Here is a 27,744-nt window from a genome sequence, read left to right on the forward strand (position 1 = left end):
TTGCTTATATTAAAAAGACAAGATACGAAGCATTACAACACTTTAAAAAGAAAATGGCCTCAATGAATGCTGTAGCAGCATAGACTCAGAAACAGGGTTGATAGTACGCGTAAAACAGAAAAGCACTGCATTACAATTTAAAACCTGTAAAGAGTTTAGACATTTTAATTAAACAGCTAACCAAGAAGAAACAACAACTGAATGTCATTCAAAGGGTCTTCAAAATTGAAGATAGCTATTAAAAAAATCAGGATCTAAACAAGTTAATTTTTGCTATTAAGTTTCTAACAATGACATTCAATGTTGCTTGATCACTTTTTGGACAGAGGTGGGTAGTAACGAGTTACATTTACTCCGTTACATTTACTTGAGTAAGTTTTTGAAAAAAATTTACTTTTAAAGTACCTTTTTTGCACGATACTTTTTACTTTTACTTGAGTACCTTTGTGAAGAAGAAACGGTACTTTTACTCCGCTACATTTGGAAGATTTGACTCATTACTTTTTAAAAAATAATTAGTTTAACACATTAGATAACATGCCGCCAGTGGAGTTTCCGGTAACTTTTTTACCAATCAGATGTGGCCATGCAGTCACATGACCAGTTTGAAACTGTGGCGGGCAGAGCGGCCCAAGCGTTTCAAAGCAGTGTTGCCAACTTAGCGACTTTGTCGCTATATTTAGCGAGTTTTCAGACCCCTTAGCAACTTTTTTTCTAAAAAAAGTCGCTAAAAAAAGATGTGAAAGCGCGTATCGCTTTTACTCTCAACAAGCAGCGGGTGCTGTAACGCAGTCAGTTCTTCTTTTACTCTTTTACTCTTATGCTGTTTTGTGGATCACAAGGTTTAAAACTACTTATAAACACACACACACAAAGTAACTCCACCAGAGTGCCTATTTCGGGTCACTTTTACCGGTCCAAGCCCGGATAAAGGAGCAGGGTTGGAATTGTGACATTAAAAAAAAAAACAATTGCTAAAAGAAATGTAATTTGTAGTTCTAAATAAACTCTAAATGCATTTAGGACGTTTTTAACTCACTTTATGTCTCTTCCACGATGTTATTTCTCTCTCCAACAACATAAGTTACAATTAGATTAGCATGACCAATTATGCAAATTAGGCGATGACATCATTTAGCGACTTCTAGCGACTTTTAGGACAACCAATAGCGATTTTCCTTACTGAGGAGTTGGCAACACTGTTTCAAAGTAGCGGACACACGGAAAGAAGGAACATGAAAACATGAGTCTACGCTAGAGCTGAAGAGGATGAACACCCTTGGCCTCACATACAAAGAATGTTTCGCTTAAAAGCAGCACAAAAGAACAACTATGTCTTCAGCGTCGGTGTCTTCAGTGAGAGCCAAAACAAACCAACTTTTCAGCGTGAAAAAACTCAGCTCGTGTAACCTGAGGAAACGGTAAGTTTTCTCTAAATATCTTTTTAGCTGTGGTTAGCTGGATGTCAGTCTTATGTTACAGCAGCTGTCTATAGCTCGAGCTGCGAGTCATATTTTCCGCGCTACGTTGTAGTGAGATAAGTTTGTGGGTGTTTTGTGCAGCTTCGGCTGTCTTTTTAACTGCTCGCTGGTTAGCTAGCGTGAGCTAGGGCTTTGGAGTTGACGTCACGCCGCAATGCATTGTGGGAGCGCGGCACCATTTTCGGGGTCTACGAATCAAAACAAACACACTGTGTTGGAACGACGATTACAAGATGCTTAAAAGCAGCTCAAAAGAGAATGGACTGCATAGAGACCGATTTCGTTCAGAGGCGAAGCGGCGGTACTTGCAGAAAATAGCGTGCATTGGAAATGTGGACCCGTATGAAATACGGCCGTGGAGTAGAAACCCTGAAGACCAACCGCTATTGACGTAGCCTGACATATTTTTGTACCTTATCTGTGGAGTCAGCGCGTCCTTGTCCTGAAGGATTTAGTTATTCTTTATGGTTAAAGAAATTGCAATGATTTATTCATATTTATTATAGTCAAAGGAGCTTGACATTTTATTTTAGTTTTATACAATGATTAATGACCTGCAGAATCTCCTTATCATATTAAGTGATTCATAATTGTCACTTTATGCTTTCTCTATCTCTAAAGTGATGACAGAGAACAGGCAGATTTACACTATAACATGCAGCATTCTATAGATGGACACATAAAGAAATGAAAAATTACATGTATGTGCTAACTTTCTAAACACTTTGTTACATTTATGATAAAGTCGATTAAACACATTTATGTCGGCCTTGGCTCATAGTTCTTCTCTGTAAATTCACTTTGCCTGTGTGTGTTTCAGGTCCTGCACTCTCAAAGAATGAATGAACCAGCATTGCAGCCTTGGGTCATGGTGAGCATCACAGGGAAGTTTGAAGCCGCCCACTGCACCTGTATGGCCGGAGTCGCGGAGACCTGCACCCATGTACCTGCTCTTCGGTTTAATGTAGGAGCAACAGTGTTGATCGTGGCACAAGGACTGTTACAGATGAACCTGCATACTGGGTTTTGCTGGGTAATGTGACCAAGATACAGTCAGTGGTTGGCCATAAGATAGACTTCTCCTCTTCAGCTGCCCAAAAAAAAAGCTTTTGATCAAAACATAAACAGAACATCCATAATGAAAGGTAAAAGGAGCCGTCCTCAAAACAGAAAAATCCCACCTGCTACTGTGGAGGAGTTGTCACTGCTATAATGACATAATGTTTTATCTAGGGGTCTAGATTTATGCCTGTAGTGCACTGCCGTGTAAATAATTTGCATTTACTAAATATGTACTGACTGAGTCCCACTGTTCAAAAGTTAAATAAAGAAACAAACTAATTTTTGCCTCTTTTTTTTTTATTTTATTAAAACCACTTTATAGAACATCACATCCGTTACAGTGTAGAATCCATGTCATTTATAGTTTACAAATGACAAAATGTTTACATAAAATCCTGACAGTGTTTACATGATATCACCCACTACTAACATTACTTTATTTACTGTATCTTTTGGAGAGAGAAAAAATCGCTATTTATACAGCAAAAGACTTAAGAATATTTAACAGGAGCAGGTTTCATTTTCCCTGGTTTTATTATCACACTGTTCACCAAACGCAGCAAACCTTCACCATCTTATCCAGAAGGGTCACCTCTTCACTCTTACATGGAAGAAGTAATCTGATTGGCATGGTAGTATGTTTGAAGCAGGTCCCTTGTGTAGTGCTGGAACCCAGTCATGATGTTTCATCCATTTCATAGGCTGGTTTGCTGCAATAATGCCAAATAATTAGCAACTCTATAAATAGAAGGTAGTTCTGCAAAATCACTCATTAGGATGTTTGTTCTAATTTGCTATGAGCTCAGAGCGCATCGAAAATAAAACGAATAGGCTATAAAGAGTGATATGAACATATTTAGAACTTACCGGAATGAAAATGTCTGGAGCACCAACAGATATCTGGAGATGGAAGAGAACTGGATATCAGCTCGTCTCACAGCTGCTATCCAGGCTACACGCCTTCGTTTGGTAACATTGATACACAAGCTGCCTCATGTTGCTTCCAGGTTGGGAAAGAATGAAAAGACAAACCCTTTTCAAGCTTATTCTCTTGCCGGTCGAGCGATCGAACACTGCAGCCGACCACACAGCAAATATAAATGGTGGCTGTTGTGTGTGCCTTCGCTCCCTTTTCGCTTGCGCTTTGTTTAGACTGTGGCGGTAAGCATCAACGACACAGAGCTCTCAGTCCTCACTCCTTTATTTGTCTCCAACATCAACTGCGCATATCGCGCCACAAAACACAGGGACACACTTCCTATACACTGGGTGTGAGTGGAGCCCTCTAGTGGTCCACCACAAGACCCCCAAAATGGCGGATCAGGCCAAAATCCTTTCCACGCCCACCCCCGTGACATCACGCTCCAAAGCCCTTAGTCTGGTTAATGACGCTAGAGTTCCACGCACATGTAAACAGCTCGTCTCCACTGCTTTAACTGTTAAAACAGAAGGCAATACTGCGGGTGACAGGGTTTATTATGTGAAACAGCAGCTTGTTTAGTTTAACCCTTTAGAGCCGATCGGAGCGGACACGCTCTGTTTTGCATAACTATTTTTAAATCCCAGTAGCACTGCAACCATGTAAGCTAGCGCAAAAATTTTTTTTGCATATGAAACCGGAGGAGTTGTACTTACATCTTATGCCATCAGCTTGTCCTAGGTCACGGTTTCCTTCCACATAAAGCTTTGCAAAAACTGCATAAAAAGCGCTTGCAGGAACAAAAACATAATATTCCAGAAACACGCTTTGCCGATCCGATCAGCTGTTCATAACACTTCCTACGTTGGACTAGACGTCAGCGCGAACTTTTGCATTTCCGCCATTACCTGCCCGGAAGTGGCGTCATTTTCCCGGAAATGTAGTCTTTTTTACCATGAGGGCCTTAGGGCCTGTACTTGTCTTTTCAAAAGTTATCTTTGACTTTATGACTTTCTGTGTCGTTTCTGGGATGTTTAGGACTCATATTGCACTGCTGGAAATAGTTTTTTTTTATGCATATGCTGCTTTTTTGCAAATTTGCAGTATAATATTTACTTTCGTTTTTCCTGCAGTGTATAAAAATTGGTGTATTTCAAAAATAAAACTATGAAGACACTCAAAATAAATTTCCTGTGGTGGGAAACTATTTTGTGCAACTTTTTTGTATTTACAGTTTTGAGGGATAAGCCTCTTAAATTTCTCTAACTACAAATATATGTTAAAAAAGCAAAAACGATTTTCAATTTTATTGTAGTTTATTGCACTTTTTTGCAATTTATGTAATTACTATGCACTTAATGAATACATATTATTAAAATCTGGGCTATAATGGTTGTATTGATGTATAGCAACTTGAAATGCTCCCAAAAATGGCTCCACAGCATGTAAAAATATAATATAAGCTCTGGCGGACTTGGTTCTATGGTAGGTCTTAAAGGGTTAAACAGTCTGCATTAAGCTGGGCAAACGCTGCGATTTTTTTCAGTTGCTTTATTCAGCTCCTGCTCAAACTGTACAATTGAATCTCAGGGGTTAGAAGTTCATAGGTCACGATGCAGGGTCTCACACTATACGGCCTGATGCTCTGATGCGACCTGAGTGCTCAAACTGTGCATTCATAACATGAAGCTTATCATATAAAATCTGTCTCTGGCTCTCCCTCTCTGTCTTTTACTCACTCACACAGGCACACACACACCACCACCGTCAACTTTGCTAAATTACTAATGAAAAACATTGACCAGGCAGCTGTGATTGAGCAGCAATGTCCATCCAACTCTTTTCATGGTTGTTGTAGTCGTGATAATTTTGTGAGGCCACATTGAAAAGACTTGGATACGGAAGCGTAGAGCTGCCACAAAGGCAAAAGAAAAATAGAAAAGGGAAAAGTATATTGTTCTAACAATATACCTTTCACATTTGAACAATATAATATCACGTTATTACAATATACAGAATTATCACGTTCGTACAATATAAATATTATATAGGCTACATTGCAGCTCCAGTCACGGCTTCCATCACAGTCTTTCCTGTCTTTTCCCAGAGTAACAGCCAAACAGGAGGATCTATTGGCTAGCACTGCTTAGCAGGGCTCGCAAAATTGCTAGCCCAACGTCCCGGGGCTAGCGATTTTTCCAGTCGGGTTACCAAAATCTATCGCTGCCCTGCCTGTTGGGCTATCATAGGAAGGAAAAATATATGTCAATGCTTTTGCATTCTTTCGGAAATGTAGCTGGGTAATTATGTCATTGGCATCGGTGAGCCACTGTCAATATGCAACAAATTGAAATCGCGTTTGAATTTGCGCTTGTTTTTTGCTTTCACTTTGCAATCACGTGAACTGTGTATAGAGAGCGACAGCACTGATTGGTGAGTGACGATAATTTGCGCACCAATTCCTCTGACATCGTCTTATCAATCGTTAGCTTACTATGCAAACATGACAAGTGAAATCTCCCGCAGCAAGCTTAAACATGTGAGAGGTTGATCGCGCAGAGAATCGCTGAGCGTTATGTGAGTGCGTGTGTAAAAGCAGCAGGATATATATTTTAGTTCTGCTGAGCCAAATAAGACAGGTCAGGGTGAAGAAGTGACAGCCAAAGAAAAGCTTACCACAAAACGGAAAAGTTATGACAAATCAGACTATAAGGCAAAAAGAAAGTGCAGCTTTATGGTTTCATGGACAAAAGAATTTCCGTGGCTGCAATATGACGAGCTAAATAACCAGGGCTGCATATAAGTGGTCCGCAGGTGCGCATTCGCTGTCAAAATAAAAAACGCGCACAAGATAAGAAGTTGCAATGCGTGTTTGCGTACATAAGATTTTCTAGAGGAGGACAGACATTTGTTTAGAACTCTTAAAGATGTCGAAGAAGCAAGCTCCTTTAAGCAATTACTTTGGTGTTCCTCCACCTCCAAAGAAATGTCAGAAGGAGTCCGAACCGCAAAAGAAGCGCATATTCTCGGAAAAGTGGTTGCAGGAGGTGAGCTGGCTTCAAACAAATGATGAACGCACAGATGTGGTGCAGAATGTGCCCTGAAAATCCCACTCTAGCGGACAAAAACAGTGCTTTTTATATGGACGCAAACGCACGTTGCAACTTCTTATCTGGTACGCGTCTTTTATTTTGACAGCGAATGCGCACATGCGGACCACTTATGTGCACCCGTGTAAATAACATAATGTTCTGCCGGGTGTGTTGTGAGTTTCATTCGATTTCTGAGTCGACAAGTGTCTTTGTTACTGGGACCAGTAATTTTAAGAAAGGCCCCCATTAGAACCCATGAAAAATGCAAGAAATGCATTATTGCTCAGTCTGCAATATCTTTCCCGGAACAAACACCAATTGCAAATAACATACTAAAAATAAACCTGAAAGATCTGTTTAGAACAGCTACTATGTTGCAAAGAGTGAACTACCACTGGCACAATTTAGCAGTCTTTGCAAACTTCAAAAAGCAAAGGGCCTCGATCTTGGTTCCACTTGCCTCTTACCCGTGACTTCAGTGGAAATTTCAAATTCAGGATCTGACACAGACTGATTCATGTCCTACACAGTTCTTACAAGTTCATAGAAATTTCTGTTCAATTAGAATCAAGTATTTGAGTTGATGATTGTAATTTTTATTCAATGTTGTAATTTGCGTTTCAACAATTTTTTGATTAATGTTTTGTTTCCGTTACAATAATATACTTTAATGTATAATATTGTAAAGGAAACAAAACAGGAAACAAAACATCAATCAAAAAATTGCTCTCTTTTTTATTCGGGCTACTTAAATTTATTTTGGGCTACCAAAAACCGAAGAGTCCCTGCCCGAAGGGCTACCAGGGAATTTGAAATTTTGCGAGCCCTGCTTAGCCTTGCACGCATTCTTATTTTGAACTTAATCTGGAATTCATTGCAAACTGTTTGTGCGGAATATGAATGACAAGATTTTGTTTTTCTACAAGAGTTAGTAAAAAACATCTCCAGTGTGATCAAATCTTCTTGCCAAACATCCACAGCTTGGCAGTGTATACAGCACTATAATGACCAGACCTAATTCTTTTGAAAACCATACATCTTTCCACAGGTCTCAACTTCATCAGACATCACCTAGACACAGAGCTGGATGATGCTAGGGCAAACAGCGGCCTATTCGACTAAGATGATGGACCCATGGGGTCAAAAAAGCCAGAAGCAGGGCTGGAGAGGTACCTTTCATGTCCATTCACTGGAGGTGTGGATCTATTGCATAGCGTCCCTCACATCAAGAAGCTGTTGATCAAAATCAATACTGCTCTTCCTGCATCTGGAGCTTGTGAAGGACTTCTCAGTCATGCAGGACTCCTGTTCACTGCTAAACAGTTACAGCTTCACAGAAAGAACCTTGAGAGCAAACTGCTGCTGAAGCTTAACCATCACCTTACTGAGTCAAGAAATGGCACATTTTTGCTAAATATGCAGAAATAAATGCACACCCATACAATGTATGGTAAACTGAGCTCCCTTGTATGTACATTAGATTAGATTAGATTAGATAGAACTTTATTAATCCCTCGGGTGGGTTCCTCTGGGAAATTCGATTTCCAAAAAAGCACAGCACCGACAGAAGTTACAGAGTTACAGAATATTATATATATATATATATATATATATATATATATATATATATATATATATATATATATATATATATATAATACACACACACACACACACATATATATATATAAATACAGAGACAATATAAATAAAATATACGAAGGGGATAAATAGAATAAATAGGAATAAAAATAAAAATACAAGTGAATTGCACATTTCAAGTATTGAGTCTATTGCACCGTTGACTATTTACAAAAGTATTGCACAAAAGGTATTGCACAGTGAGGTGAAGAGGCACTACAGCTTAGTTGTTCCCCCCTCCTTTGTCCTCCTGTTTCCCCTCCCTCTCCCCTCCAGGGAGGAGTTAAACAGTCTGATGGCGTGTGGGACAAAGGAGTTTTTAAGTCTGTTAGTTCTTGTCTTTGGGAGAACCCTTCATGAGGAAGATGTCTCGTTCTGTTTTCTCTGAGGCTGCTGTGCCATTTGGAACAAAAATGAATATAAAGTTTACAGCATATCTTGTCACTGGAAATTGTTTGCACTGTTTATATATTTATATTATTTACTGTAGGTATTGGTGAAAAAAGCTTGTTGAAAATCTGAAATCTTGAAATTAGAATTGTTGTGCCTTATTTTGTTCATGTTTTTACATATATTCCGTTTGAAAATACTAAAATTTGTATATTTATTTTTTTTGGTTTGTCTGATAGCATTTATTTATAAAATAAATCAGACATTTCAAACGGTTACTCGCTACTTGAGTAGTCTTTTCACGAAGTACTTGTTTACTCTTACTCGAGTAACTTTTTTGAAGACTACTTTTCACTTTTACTTGAGTAATATTTTAAAGTAATGCTACTCTTACTTGAGTACAATTTTTGGATACTCGACCCACCTCTGCTTTTGGATCCACTTTTTTGACCATTTAAAGAAACCGAATTTTGAGGTACTGTTGAGTCCACTTCCCTTCTCAAAGGTGTCTAATTCCTACCTCTGGTATTTACCTAGTAATATTGCCATAAAACCATGGAAAGTGAGGGCTGCAGAACAGAAGCCAATTTACACGAGGAACAGGCCGGTTGTGTATTTTAGGACCCCACGGACATTACTGCCGCTCTGAGTTCGGTGACGTCAGAGCGGTCTGCCGATATTTGCGGGTTAAGAAAGATGGCGGCTGAGAAGAGCAGGTTGAAACAGCGGAGTCATAAAAGCAGCATATTTAAAGAAGGTAATTAATGCTCTGAGACTTGAAAGATTCTAGTAAGAAGAGTTTTTGTGTGGTTTTAACCGCAGTGTGTTTGTGCGCGTTTGATAGATAACAACGGTTATGAAATGACAATGCAGCGCTCCGCTTCGCCAAATATTCGCCTCAGCCGTTGTTTCGCATATTATTGCGAATTTGAGCTTCCCGCTGTGTTCGACCGATAAAATATCACTGAAAAGATTGTTTTGATTATGACACTGAGCGTGCGTTCTTTGAGCCGGGGACGACTCATTCTCGCTGTGCAGTGTGTTGTTACAATAAAGCCGGTGTGAAGCCACTCAGCTGTCCTCACCTGCAGCTGAATCTGTTTGTTTTTCCTGCTACTGCTTACCCCTTGAGCTGATGTTCCTTCTTGTAGAACATGTCATTATAACAGCCGCTGAACCGATCTGTCAATGTACAGTAAATAGAAGCCTGTATTCGTCTATTATCTAGCAACTAGCTAACTTAACTTGCTGTGTAATTTTAGCTAGGCTAATGTACGACGCACTGGATAACGAGGCGCTATAACAGCGGACACCGTTACAAATGTAATATAGCTTTATGCCTTAGGCCTTAGGGTACACACATTACAAATTAACTTCGAATTCCAACTAAAGTTAAAATTGCCAGTTGAATGGCTTTCCTCTCTTATTAAGAAATTCATGAAATTAACATTTGTAAATGAAGATCTGAATTGAAAAATCCAGCTTTTTAATTCTCTAGTATCGACGAAACTTGTATTATTTTTGCAAGAGCTCTGATTGTGCACCCTTGATCTCAAATGTAAGTCAACGATTTAATGGACAGAGGTCAGAAGGAATAAGCAGTGAGGTAAGTTTACCTTAATACTGGAATGCTCTACTATTTAGCTGTGGAGCTTCAAAGAATTACTTGCCAGTAGTTGTTACCTGTCACTGGAAAAAATAAAACGCATAAGCAATGCTATCGTGGTTTTCGTGAAAGACACCCAGTATCAGGTTAGAGTAGTTCATAATAATCTGCTTACAACGTTCTCAAGGATACCAGGACAGCTGTGTTGGTTTCCCTGAGCTGGCTGTTTAGGAAATCTTGGATTTTTAAAGTTTACTAACTCCTTAGTCTATTTGGGGAGTGTTGGTGGACTGTAATATCAAAAAGCCTTCACTGTTCTTTACCCTGTTTTTAAGCACAGAGTTTCTTATGTCATTGAAGAAGAAGCTGGAAATGTTTGCTGTTAAAGATGTCATGGGATTTGTATGTATTTGTGCTGGTATGTTTATTATCTTGACAGATTCAAGTTCAGACTGAATATTGCAACAGCACTGATGCTTATAGACCTGTACTTATTAGCCTGATCCTAATGGGAATTCTTAGGGCGTGGTTATTGGTTTTGCAATTCTCTGATAAGCCCTGGGCTTCTTCATAGAAGCACTTTAAGACAGATTAGCAGAATTTTGACTGAATATAGTTTCTAATGTGTTTTAATAGCAAAGGACAGACACTGGAGAAATGTTTAAATTGGGCAACTTGCTGAAAGGGTGAATCTAAAGGGGGCGTGGCATGTAGACTGTTTATTTTCAGGGTTCCATAGCGTTATTTATTTTAGATTTAAATTTAATGCCCTGTCCTACCTATGACATGACAGCCTTACCTATCTGCTTTTGATGTGGAGGAGTAGCAGCTCTACTCTGAACCCCTCCCGAATGACTGAACCCATCCATCCACCTTTTCGAGGCAGAGCCCATCCACCTTTTACAAATCAGGCCTAGATTAATAGATTTACTGCATTTCCCAAAAACCATGAGCAGTCTGGTGGCAAAGTTGGCAGTCTACAGTAGTCCTTTTTAGCAAATGGCTGTGTTAGCCTTGCTCCATCTTAATAATTACACCAGCAGCAGAAAACAAAATACACTGTCCTGTCCAGCAGCTTCACGCTGAAACTTTACCGTGTCTTGCCAACATGGGTACAGACACAAACTGTGACTTCTCGTGACGAAAAGTCTGAACTCACTCACTGAAAATACTTGAAAACAAGCTAACTTCTCCACCTGCTCTGTGTCATCGCACACTGTCTCTTTGCGCTCTTTTTACTTTTCCTCTTCTCTCCCACCTTGTGCTACCTTCACCCATCATATGCAGGAAATTACATTTTTCACAAGCAGTTCACAATAACTGAAAGAACCTTTTTTTTTTTTTTAAACAATGTAAATATGTTTTTAGTCATTTTACATAAACTTTGACTTTTAACAAAATGCATTTACTCAATTTCCTTTTCTTTGTAATCTTACTTTACTTTCTTACTCCACTTTACTATCTATCTATAAATCTAAAATTAGTAAAACATAACTGAAGTTTTAGATTATAAATACAGTATGAGGGAGATGGATGATAGATATTAATAGATGGATCTCTTTGAAATCTTCATCCAGAAGAGTACAGTATGTTTATGCTTGGATACATTAATAGCTTTGCATTATTCACAGTTCAGATGATCTTCATTTGTCTAATGGTGTACCTCAGTGACCCCTCTGAGTTTATCAAATATCTGAAACAAAGAGTTTCTAGATGTCTTCCTCCCTTTCAGTTAACTTTATTCTGATTTGCTGGCCCTCGTAAGTAGAACGTTAAAGCACGGACTGTCTTTTTCATATAGCATAAGCAACATCATAGCATAAGCAACATCACTGCTTTTATGACAAATTGAATGGGGACCAGGTCACCCAAAGAGTTAAATCTGTCCTGGTTACATGTCTCTATTCAATCTAAGTGGCTCTGTAGGTCAGTGAAGCATCACTGCTGCCATACAAGGAGCTTTACTCATCCAAAGGTTAAAACTGACTTTTGTAAATAGTGGTTTTATTTACTATACACTTCAGGTCAGGCCTGAAGTGTATAGTAGTGTATAATTCCTCTTAGAGGACTATAATCAAGAGGAAAGCTGAGGCTTCTAGAATTAGACTGGGTTTTTTTCCCCCATCCAGCAGACTTTCACTTCGACTGCCAGTTTATTGATTCCTGCAAGGAGACTCAACCTTCAAGACTACAGCCATGCTATATAGAACATATTCACACTGTAAAGAGTGCTTAGTTTAATGCATTTATTTGAAAATGGCAATAATGGTATTGCATTTGTTTAGAACTGTCAGCATTTTCCCATAAATAAAAGGCAATTAATTATTTTATTCTCTAAATACTCTAATATTCTATATTCTCTAATATTCACGTAAAGATTATTTTGGTAGTCAGTTTGTGGCTAATCTGTCAGTTAATTTTTATTAGTCAACGATTATTTATTCACTCCTTTAATCTTTGCTTCCTGTAGGCATACCTCTTGTTCCAGGCTACAGTGCATATTTGCTTTACCTGTTCAAGTTGCCCAGCTATAAATGTCACCCTGCTGTCTCTTCTCCAGCCAATTAAAATAATGACCCATGAAACATATGAATTTGAAGTCAGTGTTTTCAACCAATAACTGTAGAAAACATGGACGACCTAACAGCTTGTCCCCTGGTGTCTGGCTCCAGTATAGGTCATAAACCCCGGCTCCTCCATGTTATCAGATTTTTCACAAATATGCTTTATGCCATTATTAGCAATTCTCATTGTTCAAGGGGTCTCCTTTCTCACAGGTTGGATTCTAGTTAATAACTTAATGCTGTTATTGGGGTCAACGTCATCATGACAGCTTTGACTGGCAACTGTTGTTACAGAGAAACTTGCCTATATCTAATCTGGAATGGCTGATAGAGCCAGGACGCGGAGAGGAGGGCCAGGATTTACTTTCCAAAACCACGACTGTTTCAAACTGACAGCATGAGGTGTTCTGCAGTAAACTGGATTAACCGACAGAAGGACCAGAGGCCTAACTGCACTTTTTCGGTAAGTTGAATGTGAGTTTGTAAGATAATCAGAAATTAACATCCTGAGATAGCTAGCTTAGTTGAGCAGTCATCTGTTGGGGAAAGCCGTGTTTGGTAGCTAATCCGTGCATGTGAATGAATATACCTTGACTAAACAAGTGACTCTGAGCTTGAATGTACATTAAAGTCAGTGCTGTACAGTCAGAGCTCTGCTGCTGTACTCAATGGAAAGATGTTCAGACCTGCAGCTGAAGATCAGGCACTAAAACTGTTTATAAGAGCAATGGAAAAATGCCACTCTAGCTGCTCAGTCACTAACTAACATGACAGTTACTGTACTTTTTATGAGTATTATTCTGTAAGAGCAACAAGTTAGACTCTCCTTCAGTTCTTTTGGAGAGCTGATTATAAAATATATGCAAATGGCAGCATTTTTGTGTCTCCCTTACATCTGTAATGACAGTAACACCAAATTAATAAAAGAAAATGCACTTTAAACCCTCATTGATGGATTTCATTCAGTTTTAACAGAAGAAGAATTACTGAAGATCGAAAATGTTCTCACAATACAGCCTGTAAAATCAGTCCCAGTTTCTGATTTCCGTTTGTGTCTTACACAGCTGATGTTCACAAACTAAAAGAAACAGGATTATAATAGGAAAGCAGGGGTATCTATACACAGCCTTGTACCTGGGGGCTTGCTTGTTGTGTTAGAGACTCCATGATAGTTCCTCCTCTTGCTCCCATTTCTTAGGTTTCTGTTGCCTGAGGTATTCACTGAGCACATTGGTGGTGGCCATCTTTCTGGTGTAGTTGTGGATATTCGTTGTCTCGTCCTGGACTGTGGTACTGACACTCACTAGTCCCCGGCCTCCTTCCTTCTTAGGCATACCTTCCTTCTATTTAGGCGTACAGTCTCAGGGTGCTAGATTTGGGGTGAAACCCTACATGCATGGTAAGGAGCTTCCATGTCTTGATGACAGTGGCTTCTATGTCTGCATTGCTATTGCTGCATTCCATAGTCTACCAGAGGCCTGGGAGCTTGAGGGTCCTGCGGAGTATCTTTGCCGTTTCTAGGACTTCGCTCTTCTGGACAGAGATATTGGATGCTGTTCCTGGGATCTGCTGGAGCCACTCGCCTAATTCCTGACAATTGCTGCATTCTGTAGTCAGTATCCATAATGATCTCACTGAGGGGGTTCAGGCCTATGCAGAACTGGAACATCTCCTTGGTAGATCCCGCACTTGATGGTGACTTGCGCTATGGGCTTGAAGTTGGCCTCTAGCATTGTTTACCACATCTGCATTGGGTTCCTGATGAAGGCTGTTAGGGACCCGTTGATCTTGTACAGTTCTAGGCATGCCAGGATCCATTTGTGGTGCATCGAGTCATAGGCCTTCTTATAATAAATCCAGGCAGTGCACAGGTTGGTGAACCTGGTCTTGGAGTCTAGCACAACTGTTCTGTCTGCCAGTAGCTTTGCCAATTCCTTTATGTGCCCCCTCTCATGTGTTGAGCCATATGCCTATTCATTTTAGCTACTATGATACCTGACTAGAGCAGGGCGATATGACCAAAAATATTTATCACGATATACATTTGAAAATTTGCGATAACGATATAACTGATGATATAATTGACACTAGACAAAATATTTTACAACTCCACAACTTTATTAGTGCAAAAAAACCAAACAAACATCAATGTATTTTTACTTAAACAAGCAGCTGTTTTTTATTAAAAATTTAACAGTGCAAATGCAAATTCCTTGCTGACAGTTTAACCAAAAGGCATTTCCAGTGGAAATTGGCCGACATATCCTCAGCATAACCAAGGCATAATCGCCTTGTGCGTATGAAAACAAAGGCACTGCTCATGCGCGTTTTACCCATATACCCATCGCAATATTTCATTTTCTTACCGTTGCCCAACATTATACCAGTATTACCGTGAACTGTATAATATGGCCCAGCCCTATACCTGACAGGAGCTTCCATGGGGTACTGAGGTAGGGTATTGGCCCGTAGTTTGATGGAACTGGACCCTTCTAAGGATCCTTGGGGAACAGGACTGTCCGGCCTTCAGTTAACCATTGTGTCTTGACTAGCAGCTGCTTCATTTGCACTGTTAGATTCTCATAGAGTGCAGTCAGTTTCTTCAGCCAGTAAGAGTGAATCATGTTAGGGCCTGGTGCTGTCTAACTCTTTACATTGGAGACCCTTTCTTGGATGTCTGCCACTGTGATTGTTACTGAACCCTGTTCAGGCAGGGTTTTGTGGTCTGCTCTTATATCCACCAGCCACTGAGCATTGCCATTATGTGTTGCGTCCTTTTCCCATATGCTCTTCCAGTATTGCTCGGTCTCAAGCCTTGCTGCTGTTCTCATACTGTTCCCCTGACACTGACATTGGTTTATTCTCCTGCCTTCTATTTCTCTAACCCTAACCCTCTTGAAGCGGCTGGAAAAGGCTCAGTTTTTGCTTGGCAGTTTCTAAGGCCTCGGTTATGGGCAGCTTGCTATACTTCTTGGGCAGCTTCTTAATTTCCCCTTTCTGTAGCTCCGATAGTTGGCCAACCACCTTCCTCACGTCTTTGATCTGTCGCCTGGATTAACAAGGTCCGCGTCAGGTGTTGAGTAACCAGGACACACAGATGACAAGTGGAACAAGACAAAATAAGTGGGCAAGAGACAAAAATAGGGCGCTGTTGTAAGTAACCCCAGCGGAAATAGTTGCATGAATGGATGAGGGACCTATGGAATTTTCCATACCCAGCATCCAGATTGATGGCGAAACTAGTAGCTCAGTGTTCCAACATTTGGAAGAAGGAACTGCTCTCACGGCTAGAGATTAATGAGGTACCACCCAAATGCTATGTCATTTGGAAGTCAGCCACTTCCTCTATGTTGCTGCATGTTACATGCCGAGCAGCTGAGAAATAGAAGGCAGGAGAATAAACTAGCTGTTCCCAAAGGAACAATCCAAGGTGTGCTCTCAGTGGCAGGGGAACAATATGAGAACAGCACCACCAAGGCTGGAGACTGAGTAATACTGGAAGAGCATACGAGAGAAGGACGCAACACATAACGGCGATGCTCAGTGGCTTGTAAATCTAAAAGCAGACCACTGCACTAACCCTGAACAGGGTCCAGTAACCATCACAGTGGCAGACATTTAAGAAAAAGGTCTCCAGTATGAAGAGTTGGACTGCCACCAGGCCCCAGCATGGTTCACACCCACTGGCTGAAGAAGCCAGTAGGTTGTCAGTGAGCGCCTAACTACACAAATGAACCAAAGGATCAGTCCCATCCAACCACCGGCTAATAACTTGCGTCAGTACCACGTGGAGGCTTCTGGCAGGCACATGGGTCAATACATCAGCGGGGCACATAAAGGAATTGGTAGGAGTATCAGAGGAGCAAAACACCAGCTACTGGTTGACAGAGCAGTTGCCCAAGACTGCTAGACTAGGCTGACTAACCTGTGCACTGCCTGGATTGATTATAAGAAGGCCTATGACTTGATGGCTCACACTTGGATCCTGGAATTCCTAGAATTGTACAAGATCAACAGGACCCTAACAGCCTTCATCAGGAACTCACTGGTGATGTGGCAAACAACACTAGAGGCCAACTTCAAATCTATAGCGCAAGTCACCATCAAGTGCGGGATCTACCCACTGCTGTTCTGCATAGGCCTGAACCCCCTCAGTGAGATCATTACGGATACTGACTACTGAATGCAGCAATTGTCAGGAATTAGGTGAGTGGCTCCAGCAGATCCCTGGAACAACATCTAATATCTCTGTCCAGAAGAGAGCAGTCCTAGGAACGGCAAAGATACTCTGCAGGACCCCCAAGCGCATAAGCCTCTGGTAGATGACCTGAGCTTGAAGGATAAAGACCGGCCACAGGTTTGAAAGGGGGAGAGAGAGAGAGAGTGAGTTTTTTTTTTTTTTTTTTTTCCTCAACTGAGTTTGTTTCAAGTGTTCTTGTTTAAAAGGGCAAAATTAGGTTCTTAATTAGGTGTTGTTCACAAAGTTAAATGTTCAATACTCTGTACATGTTATATCGCTAGAGAGAAATGATGTGAAGCATTAACCTCCTAAGACCCGAACTCTTCCACGGCAGGCATTTTTAATTTCTCTTTGATATTTGGGCTGATTGGGTTCTCATGAATGTAAAAACAAAGAATTACCAGATTTTATTTTTTTTAACCAGATTTTTGTTCCTAAGAAAAATGAGAGCCACATATGAGGATATTCGTTTAAAATGTTGATAGAACAGTAGCAGTATAATGTCCTCGTAAGTGGATATCAGGCCCTTGTAGAGCAAAATTAAATATTTTGGTCTAAATAACCCAAAATGTGATGTCCACATATGTGGACGCCAGGTCCTAGGAGGTTAATATGTTGTCCAGTACTCGGGCAGCAGCTCAAACAATGCTAATGATGTGTGTTTGTCTCTTGTTTTCCTGCAGGTGACCACCATTGAATTCTGACCACTTTATTTCAGATTTGAGAGATACACTTCACATTTTACAGTTTGTAATGATTCTTTTCTCCTTTTGATTACAGGAGCCGCCCTCAGCACCACCCAGAAAACAACAACAGAAAAATCATGTTATGTGTTCACTCTTGATGAACACACTGTTCATGACATGTTGGGTTTGTCCATCTTATTGGCCGAGCGGATAGTGGAGGTCTGAAGACTTCCCTCTGAGGGAGCTGCTGGTGAAGATTATGAGTCCTGTTTGATCCCTGCGATGAGCGTCAGTCCTCCTGATGTCACAAAAATAATGTCTTTCTCAGTGGGTCAACAGAACATCTGGCACAGGACAGGTGTAATTTATAAAATAAAAATAAAAAAATAAGCATGAAGCTTCTCCTAACCTTTGGACCCAGAGAACCGCCTTGGCCCTGCCTCCAGGGTGAATCTGTTGATTATGTGGACTCTGGATCATGTTATGAAATTAGAAGAAGTAATCACACTTCTGTGAAACCTTCTGCTGCTGTGTTTTTCAATCTAACATTTTATTCAAACAAAGTGCTTTGAGAGTGTATAATGTATCTAAAACTGTTTAAATCTTCAGTTTTATAACACCTAAGTCTTATGTTAAAATCTGAAAGGATAGCATTAACAGTAAAAAAACAAAAAAAACAAACTTTAAACCACATTTTTTAGAGTCTCAGCAGCTGAATAACAGTTATTAAGATTATTTTAAAATGAACCTAGAATTGAATTTACACAAGGTCCTGAATAATCAGGTCCCATCTTAATGGCCTTATAGCACCATATCACCCCATTAGAGCACTTTGCTCTCAGACTGCTTACTTGTGGTTCCTTCAGTATTTAAAAGTAGAATGGGAGGCAGAGCCTTCAGTTTTCAGGCCCCTCTTCTGTGGATTCAGGAGACAGACACTATTTCTACTTTTAAGATTAGACTCAAAATATATATTTTTTCCTTTTTTTAATAAACATATTGTTAGGGCTGGATCAGGTGATCCTAAATATTTCCTTAGTTACATTGCAAGGTCCAGGCTGCTGGGAGGTTCCCATGAGCAAATGCAGTCAAAATTGTAGAAGAAACTGAGTGTTTCTTCTTCAGTTGCCCCTTTCACTTTGTTTATACACCTCTGCATTTCGTTATTATTTATTATAAATCTCTGGCTCTCTTCAATAGCTTGTCCTTTCCCTGTCTTCTTCCCCTTACCCTAACTGGTCAGGGGGCCAGATGGCTGCCCCCTGTGAGCCTGGTTCTGCTGGAGGTGTCTTCCTGTTAAAAGGGAGTTTTTTTTTCCCTTCCTACTGTTGTCAAAGCACTTGCTCATAAGGGGTTGATGAGCAAGCTTTTTGGGGTTTTCTCTGTTGTATTATTATAGGGTTGTGGGATCTTTACCTTACAATAAGGCAACTGCTTCTTTGATTTGGAACTATATGAATAAAACTGAATTGAAATTGGAAAAGTGTCTGTGTTTTGGAGGTATTGGCCATTTCTCATATTTATAATATTTATTAGAGATTATATTGTTGTCACCGACCCCCCCCCCCCCCTTTTTTTTTTTCTTTCTTTGTTTCTTTCTTTGTTTCTTTCTTTCTTTCTCGTGAGAAGTCATGTATTTGATCAATTTGTAATTGCATTGACAATTTGTAATGACAATAAGAATATTGTATGTAAAATTTGTCTTGGAATGCTTCCAATTGTAAAAATTTACCATTGTCATGGTGATTAATAAAAATACCATTATCATGAAACTGTTTCTATATCCAGTGTTTTTTCTATTTCTGATAATGGTTCTCTTGTTCCATTGAGTAGAACCATGTAAAGTTATGGGTAAATATCATCTTCCACTAATAAAGTATTTGTTTGTGGATTTTGGCTAGGTTTACAGACAACTTTGTATTATCAAAGTCGCATATTATTGGAAAATCCAGACCTCCCATTTAATAAAAATTTCACAGTAATTTAACTTCCTCAAATGTACCTATTCAGAGTTGACGTCACAGCTCCAGGGCACTGATCTTTTAAGTACTTGTGCGTTGCAGTCGCAGGACGACTGTGATATTCTCACATACTTTTCAAAGTCTCCCTTTCATCTTTCTTCCATCTTCTCCACCCTCCTGTTATGCTGTGTTTTAATGGTCACACTACATTTTTCTTTGTTAGTACTGAGTGTAGTCTTGGCAGGCAGTCAAGGCGATACTCTCCAATGTATTTCTGTAGTATATTGTAGTTCTTAAACCATATAAGTGTTTCTGTAATATGACACATCAATAAAATTAGATGTTGAGCAATTTTCCTAGTCATTGTTATCGATGACAATGTGTAGCTGTGTCAGATCAACAGTTAGCTGTAAAAAGGATGTTACTGCAGCTGTGGCTACAACCGTAGCTTGCCTCCACCAGTGTGTGAATGTGAGAGTGAATGAATAGTGGCATTGTAAAGCGCTTTGGGTGCCTTGAAAAGCGCTATATAAATCCAATCCATTATTATTATTACTATTACTGATTAAGATTGTGTGATTTGCGTCATAATCTTTGTACTGTTACCTTGTGACAATTGCTTGTAAAGTTGGTGTGAACCATTAAGGTAGCCCTGTCATTACAGGGCTACCTTAATGTAACTGTACAGTTACTGTACTCTAACTGTAGTTTTGCAGGCCATTTCACTAATACTGGTAACACACAGATCGGGGAGTTTCTGACTTCCAGCATAATAGAAAATTAAGTAGACTATAATGAGCTTATTATATTAAGTTATAACATGTGCATCTTTATTACTCTTACTCTTCATGCTTATGGTTCTATTAAATAAAAACTGAATTAACCTCCTAAGACCCGAACTCTTCCACAGCATGCATTTTTTTTATTTGGGCATATTGGGGCCTGATGAATGTAAAAACAAAGAATTACCAGATTTTTTTTTTTTTTTTACCTTATTTTTGTTTTTAAGAAAAATAAGAGCCACAAATGAGGGTATTCGTCTAAAATCTTGATAGAACAGTAGCAGTATAATGTCCTCGTAAGTGGATATCAGACCCTTGTAGAGCAAAATTTAGTATTGAAGTCTAAATAACTCAAAATGTGATGTCCTCATATGTGGATGCCAGGTCCTAGGAGGTTAAAGGAGGTATTAATTGGCTCACCTCTGTTCTTTGTGCCCTCAGTACACACTCTGGACTCTTTATTTGCCTACTGGTGAAATAAATCTGTAAGGATGTAGTGGCATTTGAGTCTGTCTGAAAACCTATTGTCTCTCCTGTGTATTTTTTCAGTCATTATTATATATGTTTAGCACCCACTAACATCTATTTAATCTATTCCTAATCTATATATTCCTTTCTATTTCTTATTTATTTGCTTTATAAATACATTTGGCTCGACTTTGCATTGAGAGATGAGTTTCATTATCACCCCAACCGGTCGCAGCAGATGGCCGCCCCTCCCTGAGCCTGGTTCTGCCGGAGGTTTCTTCCTGTTAAAAGGAAGTTTTTTCCTTCCCACTGTCGCCAAAGTTCTTGCTCATAGGGGGTCATATGATTGTTGGGTTTTTCTCTGTATCTATTACTGTAGGATCTACTGTACAATATAAAGCGCCTTGAGGCGACTCTTGTTGTGATTTGGCGCTATATAAATGAAATTGAATTGAATTGAATTATCCAAGTCAAAAATAATAGAAAAGGTCTCCCATATAATAACAGGATCAATGTAGCTGCCACCCACCCCTCCAAACTCCACACTGATTTTTAAAGAATCTGGAAGTGAGTGTAATTTATCTAAGCACTCACAACCAACTGTTTCACAAGTGGTTGTTATATGTAGAGTTGCCAAAATTAAATTGCTAGAAAGTCATGTTATATTTAACAGCAATGTTCATGAATGTTGAGACAACTGAAAACGATATTTTTTTGCTACAAATGATAATTGATAATAAGAACACAGGCTGTAAATCCCTTTAATTGGCTAGTTATTGCTTTGTACCAGTGAACAGTCATGACCAATCATTTCTGCATTCTGAGCCTTCAGACACATTTTAAGCTTACTTTCCCCCTCTCAGGTGGCCACAGTTTTAAATCATGCGCATCCCAGATGAGGTGTGAAGAGGAGGACTATGACCTGCTGGAGGAGGAAGAGGAGGAGAAAGTGGGCAGGCCCCAGCCTGTGCAGATTGTAGTGGCAAATGAGGAGGAGCATTCATTCTTCCTGCAGGAGCAGGTGCTGGAGCAACTGCTGCTGCAGAAGAAGGTCCAGGACCTCCATGTGGTCGTCGTCTCTGTGGCTGGAGCTTTTCGCAAGGGCAAATCCTTCCTGCTCGACTTTATGCTTCGTTACATGTACAAACAGGTAACCTGTCAAGTTCTGTGAAATTCAAATTGTTAGTTTCATCATAATCCTGCTGACAAACATCACCAAATATATCCATTGACCTCAACTCTCGTCTTGGTGGAGCAGTCAAAAGAACCACTGAATGGCCCCACTCTGGCAAAATACAAATGCAAACTATACACCACGATAATGAGCTTATGGAATCTGGTTTTCCTGAATTAATCATTAATTTCAGAATTGGCTTGTTTCAAAATGTTGAAAGTTGTAACGCTGTGAATAATGCTGTACACATATTTGATTTATCTGAGTGTGGCTACTATTAACTGCGGTAGCAGTTTCTGTGTCCATTAACAGTTAATGTTCATAACCATCACTGGGTGCTATGTCAAGCAGATGAGTGCTGCTCTTTGAAGCAGTTTCTGTCAACATACTGTTTGAAGTCTAATCCACACTGACGATGAAGATTGGGAAATTTGGTTTACTAGGAGCAACTGGAACAGTCAGTATTTATGATTTTATGTTAAGCTTATACTGCAGTGTTCATATCACTGCAGATGCAGCCCAATCCATCAGACTGCTCCTCTTTCCCCTTGCTGGTGAAGAAGACCCCGAGATACTTAAACTCCTGCACTTGGGGCATCAGCTTGTCTCTCACTCGAAGTGGCCCTTTTCTTATTGAGGACCATAACCTGTAACTTGGAGGTGCCAATACTCATTCCTGCCACTTCACTCAGCTACAAACTTCTCCAGTATGAGCTGGAGGTCACCTGCTCAGAAGAGATTATAAGGCCACCAAGGTGAAAGCTTTCTGCCGCTTGGCTACCCCTAGAAATTCTGTTCATAAAACATTATAAAGAGAGCCGGAGGACAGAGCAGCCTTGGCGGGGTCCCATCAAAAATAAGTCCAACTCATTGCTGGCAATACAAAACAAACACTTGTAACAGTTATACACAGACAGACAGACTAGCTTGTAACAATTGACTGGACACCCCCCCCCCCCAATAAACACAAGGCTTTCCACATGTTTGCGTGTGAGTTTGGAATGCAGTTTGTTAGCTATACTCTTGTGATCTTCCAGTCATCTGATTCGTGGCTCGGCGGTGTGGAGGAACCTCTGACCGGCTTCACTTGGCGGGGTGGTTGTGAACGGGAGACCACGGGCATCCAGGCGTGGAGCGATGTGTTTGTAGTGGAGAAACCAGATCACAGCAAGGTCTGTGTCACAGCATCTTCTAGGCTGTTCCTTTTAAAATGTGGTGTGGGTATGTGTGTATATGTGTATAGCGTGAAAAAATGTTTCACCCCGTACTGATTTATTTATTTTTTGTTAACTTAAATTTGTCAGATCATCAAACAAATTTAAATATTTGACAAAGTTGACACATGTAAAAACAGAAATGGGTTTTTTAAGTGAAGGCGTTTATTATTCAGGTGAAAATACAGACCTATATAGCCCTGTCTGTAAAAGTAATTCCTCCTATGCCATCTTTGTAAAGCTGAGTTTAATTTCTCTAGCCACACCCAGGCCTGATTACTGCCACACTTGTGACAAATGGTGAAAAATGGAACATTGGTAAACCTTCCCAGGAGTGGCTGGACAAGAACTGAACAAAATTGCTCTAAGAGCTCAGTGACGACTCACAAAAGACTCCAGCATAACATTCAAAGTAGGTCTGACTTGCCTCAGTTACTGTCAGTGATACCGACTATGGAATGGAGCAATTGTCAACCACCTAATCTACCTACCACACAACTTGGATCTACCTGAATGACATTCTGATGTCTGTAGTGTAGCATAGGCGGATGGTAACAAAGAGAGGGAAGGTATTCCAAACTGATGGGATTGCATTACCAGAAGGCAGCATTGCAGACATCGAGGGCAGCTACAGGCACCTGGGAATCTCATAGGCAAATGGGAAATGGGAACCACGAAGAGGCCGCTAGGAAAGCTGCAACCACCAAGTACCAGCAGAGTGTAAAGCAAGTTCTGAGGAGTAAGCTTCATATGAAGATCAAGATCCCGGCAATCTACACTTACGCCCTGCCAGTGATTAGTAGCATCAGAAACCGAAGACGGAAGAGGAGTAAGGAGAAGAAGTAAGGATGATGGAACGGCAGGCCACTACTTGGCCACTGTCAGAAGAAGTGTCTGACATCCTGTCAGTGGGTGGACAAAACTGGACTGAAAGACAGCACAGAGACGCTAATCATGGCAGCACAGTAACAAGCCATAAGTACACGATCCATAGAGGCTAGGGTCTAACACACTAGGCAAGACCCCAGGTGCAGAATGTGTGAAGATGCCCCTGAGACAATCCAGCACATAACAGCAGGGTTCAAGATGCTAGCAGACAGGGCATGCATGTAATGCTACAACCCAGCAGGCATATTATACAGGAACACCTGGGCTGAGAATGACCTGGAAGTCTCAAGGTCAAAATGAGACATGCCCACTAGGGTCGTCGAGACCTAAGATCATGTGGGACTGCCAGATACAGACAGCCAAACTGGTGATGGCTAACCAACCGTACATAATAGTCGTGGACAAGCAGAGGAAGACAGCTGTAGTGATTGATGTAGGTAGGGCTGCTCGATTATGGCAAAAATGATAATCACGATTATTTTCACTGAAATTGAGATCACGATTATTTGACGATATTTATTTCGTCCGCCAGAGCTTATATTATTTTTTTACATGCTGTAGTGCCATTTGTGGGAGCATTTCAAGTTGCTATACATCAATACAACTGTTATAGCCCATATTTTAAAAATGTGTATGCATTAAGTCCATAGTAACTACATTAATTGCAAAAAAGTGCAATAAACTACAAAAAAATTGAAAATCGTTTTTGTTTTTACATATATTTCTACTTGGAGAAATTTAAGAGGTTTATCCCTCAAAACTTTAAATACAAAAAAGTTGCAAAAAATAGTTTACAACAACAGGAAATTTATTTTGAGTGTCTTCATAGTTTTATTTTTGGAGATACAGCAATTTTTATATACTGCAGGAAAAACAAAAAAACAATCCTATGATGCAAATTTGCAAAGAATGTGCATGTGCATCAAAATAAACTATTTCCAGCAGTGCAATTCGAGTTCTAAGGCCTACAAGTAAAAAACTACATTTTCCGCAAAAACGACGTCACTTGCGATAGTTCGCGTTGACGTCTTGTTCAATGTGGGAAGTTCATGATCGGATCGGCAAAGCGTGTTTCTGGAATATTATGTTTTTGTTCCTGCAAGCTCTTTTTATGCAATTTTTGCAAAGCTATATGTGGAAGGAAACCGTGACCGAGGACAAGCTGATGGCATAAGAAGTACGTACAACTCCTCTGGTTTCATATGGAAAAAAATTTATTGTGCTAGCTTAGCGTTCAGGTTCTACAGGGATTTAAAAATAGTTACACAAAACGAGCATGCTGCTCTGACCGGCTTTAAAGGTTTAACAATAACAATGTATTGAATAATGACTTTAAAAAATAATATAAAATAGTGTGCAAATACTGATAACAGCGCAAATGTTTGCAATATAAGAAATAAATGAAAAATGTGAACTTTGCAGTGTTGCTCTGTGGTGCAGCTACGACACCATAGCAAAGTTTACACACTGTGTCTACTTGATCCACGTCTGACTCTGCGAAGCCATAATGTTTCCACACCACTTAAGTTTTTTTTTTTTACCTCTCTTTTCAACCAACGGCAGTCCACTCCTCTCCAAATAACTTCTGCTTAGCTTTCCGAGCTTCCCTCGGGTCCTCTTAATTGTTGTGACGCGTGTTCGAAATGCAGAGCAGTGCGCTTGATTTGCCACATGGAGCAGCGCGAGAGTAAAGCATGAGGGAGGGGCTAATAATCGGCTCAGTCATTTTTAATGATCGTTGAAAGCCCAGATCGTAATCGTGATTAAAATTCGATTAATTGAGCAGCCCTAGATGTAGGTATACCAAGTGATATCAGGGGGCTGAGAGAAGAACTCAAGAAGATGTCGAAGATGAAGGCAACAGTGGTCCTAGTGGTAATCGGAGTACTCTCGTTACCCCCCCCCCCCCCCCCCCCAGCTGGGCAAGTGACTCCAACAGATCACAGGAACAACATCCTTAAGCGCACAGGCCTCTGGTAGAGGACCCAAGCTTGAAGGATAAATAACGCCCTCGGGGGAGAGGGAAATTTAAAAAATATATATATTTATTTGTATGTATGTGGTGTGATGTTTTTATTTTTACATCATTTTTCCACAGGTTGCAGTTCTACTAATAGACACGCAGGGAGCGTTTGACAGCCAGTCTACCGTTAAAGACTGTGCCACACTATTTGCCTTGAGCACCATGACCAGCTCTGTGCAGGTCAGTCATCTTTTTTATTTCTAGTATATTCTAGTTGTCACATAAGAAACTCTTTAATTCATTGTGATAGTATAACAATAGAATATACATTTTTATCTAGAAATTATGGCATCAACATTATGTGTGTTTCAGGTGTACAACCTTTCCCAGAATGTTCAGGAAGATGACCTTCAGCATCTCCAGGTCAGTATCAGCCTGCAAGACAGCTTTACTATTTCTAGACTGAATCCTATAGCATAAACCCAATTCTCCAAAAAGTTGATTCTGTTCATCTGAACATAGCGTTTTGTGAGAGAAACGTTTCGTCACTCATCCAAGTGACTTCTTCAGTCTCAACTGACTGCAGGTTTCCCCAACCTTATAAACAGTACATTTGCATAATGACTGAAACCAGCCCACTGAAGGAACAATGGGCTGAGAGGTCAGTCAGCTGAGACTGAAGAAGTCACTTGGATGAGTGACGAAACGTTTCTCCCACAAAACGCTACGTCCAGATGAACAGAATAAACTTTTTGGAGATTTACTTTCCTAGATGATTGAGAATGCATCAAGACCCCATGAACCCAATTATTTAGGTTATTTCTTATGTTACGTTATTTCAGCAACAATTAAATGCATCAAATTAGGGTTGTAATGATTTGAGTAATTCAAATAATTTGATTATAAAAAAATACTTGACAGAGCTGTGTGTTAAATGATGTGTCATTTAACACACAGCTCTGTTGTGTGCTAATGTGTTAAACGATGTAAATGCGAGCGTGGGTTGTACTAGACCATATTTATTTAGGCTTTCATTAAAAACGTTTTACGTTGAAAGTGAAATAATATCAAATGTTGTTGTCATTTTAATTGCGTTAATATTTAAACATATATAAGCTTTTTCACAAGCCAATAAAAAAGTATGGTTCAGTAAACCTGAGGGTCGTTAGATTGGACACTGAACTGTTATTAATATAATTTAACATCTACACATCAGCAGCACAAAAACCTTGCATCAACCCACATAGCAAAATTTGTATGGCCCGGATCTGGCCCACACAATGTGCTTACACATGGCCCACATACCGCAAAGAATGACGGCCCTTTGGTGGCCCAGACCTGGTTTGCCAGAGGTGAACCACACATGGGCCAGCACAAGGCCAGTTAGAGACACACTGGAGGTCCTGTGCTGGCCCATGTGTTACCTCTGGCAAACCTGATCTGGGGCACCATTCTTTGTGGTATGTGGGCTGTGTGTAAGTTGTGTGCAGCCACGGGCCAGTTGCAGACACACTACTAGCCCAGTGCTGGCCCAGAACAGTTTCAGCTCTTGCCCCAGATGTCAGTAGGTGATCTGCTCTACCTCATGAGCTACAGCCACCCAGTGGGAAACA

At 40.1% G+C, this 27,744-nt stretch overlaps 1 protein-coding gene across 2 annotated transcripts in view; it reads left to right on the forward strand.

Moving 5' to 3' along the window:
* Positions 1-9,220: 9,220 nt before the first annotated feature.
* The window catches only part of LOC113024715 (atlastin-2), a 39,552-nt gene continuing 21,028 nt past the window's right edge, over positions 9,221-27,744 (forward strand). For both annotated transcript variants that reach the window (XM_026172001.2, XM_026172002.2), the window contains exons 1-5: positions 9,221-9,342; positions 21,756-22,042; positions 23,104-23,238; positions 26,267-26,371; positions 26,504-26,554. In XM_026172001.2, the coding sequence (XP_026027786.1) occupies positions 9,282-9,342; positions 21,756-22,042; positions 23,104-23,238; positions 26,267-26,371; positions 26,504-26,554 (639 nt within the window). In that variant the 5' untranslated portion in view covers positions 9,221-9,281. The remainder of the gene's footprint in view (positions 9,343-21,755; positions 22,043-23,103; positions 23,239-26,266; positions 26,372-26,503; positions 26,555-27,744) is intronic.

This window comes from Astatotilapia calliptera, chromosome 6 (assembly GCF_964374335.1).
Source record: "Astatotilapia calliptera chromosome 6, fAstCal68.1, whole genome shotgun sequence".
NCBI lineage: Eukaryota > Metazoa > Chordata > Actinopteri > Cichliformes > Cichlidae > Astatotilapia > Astatotilapia calliptera.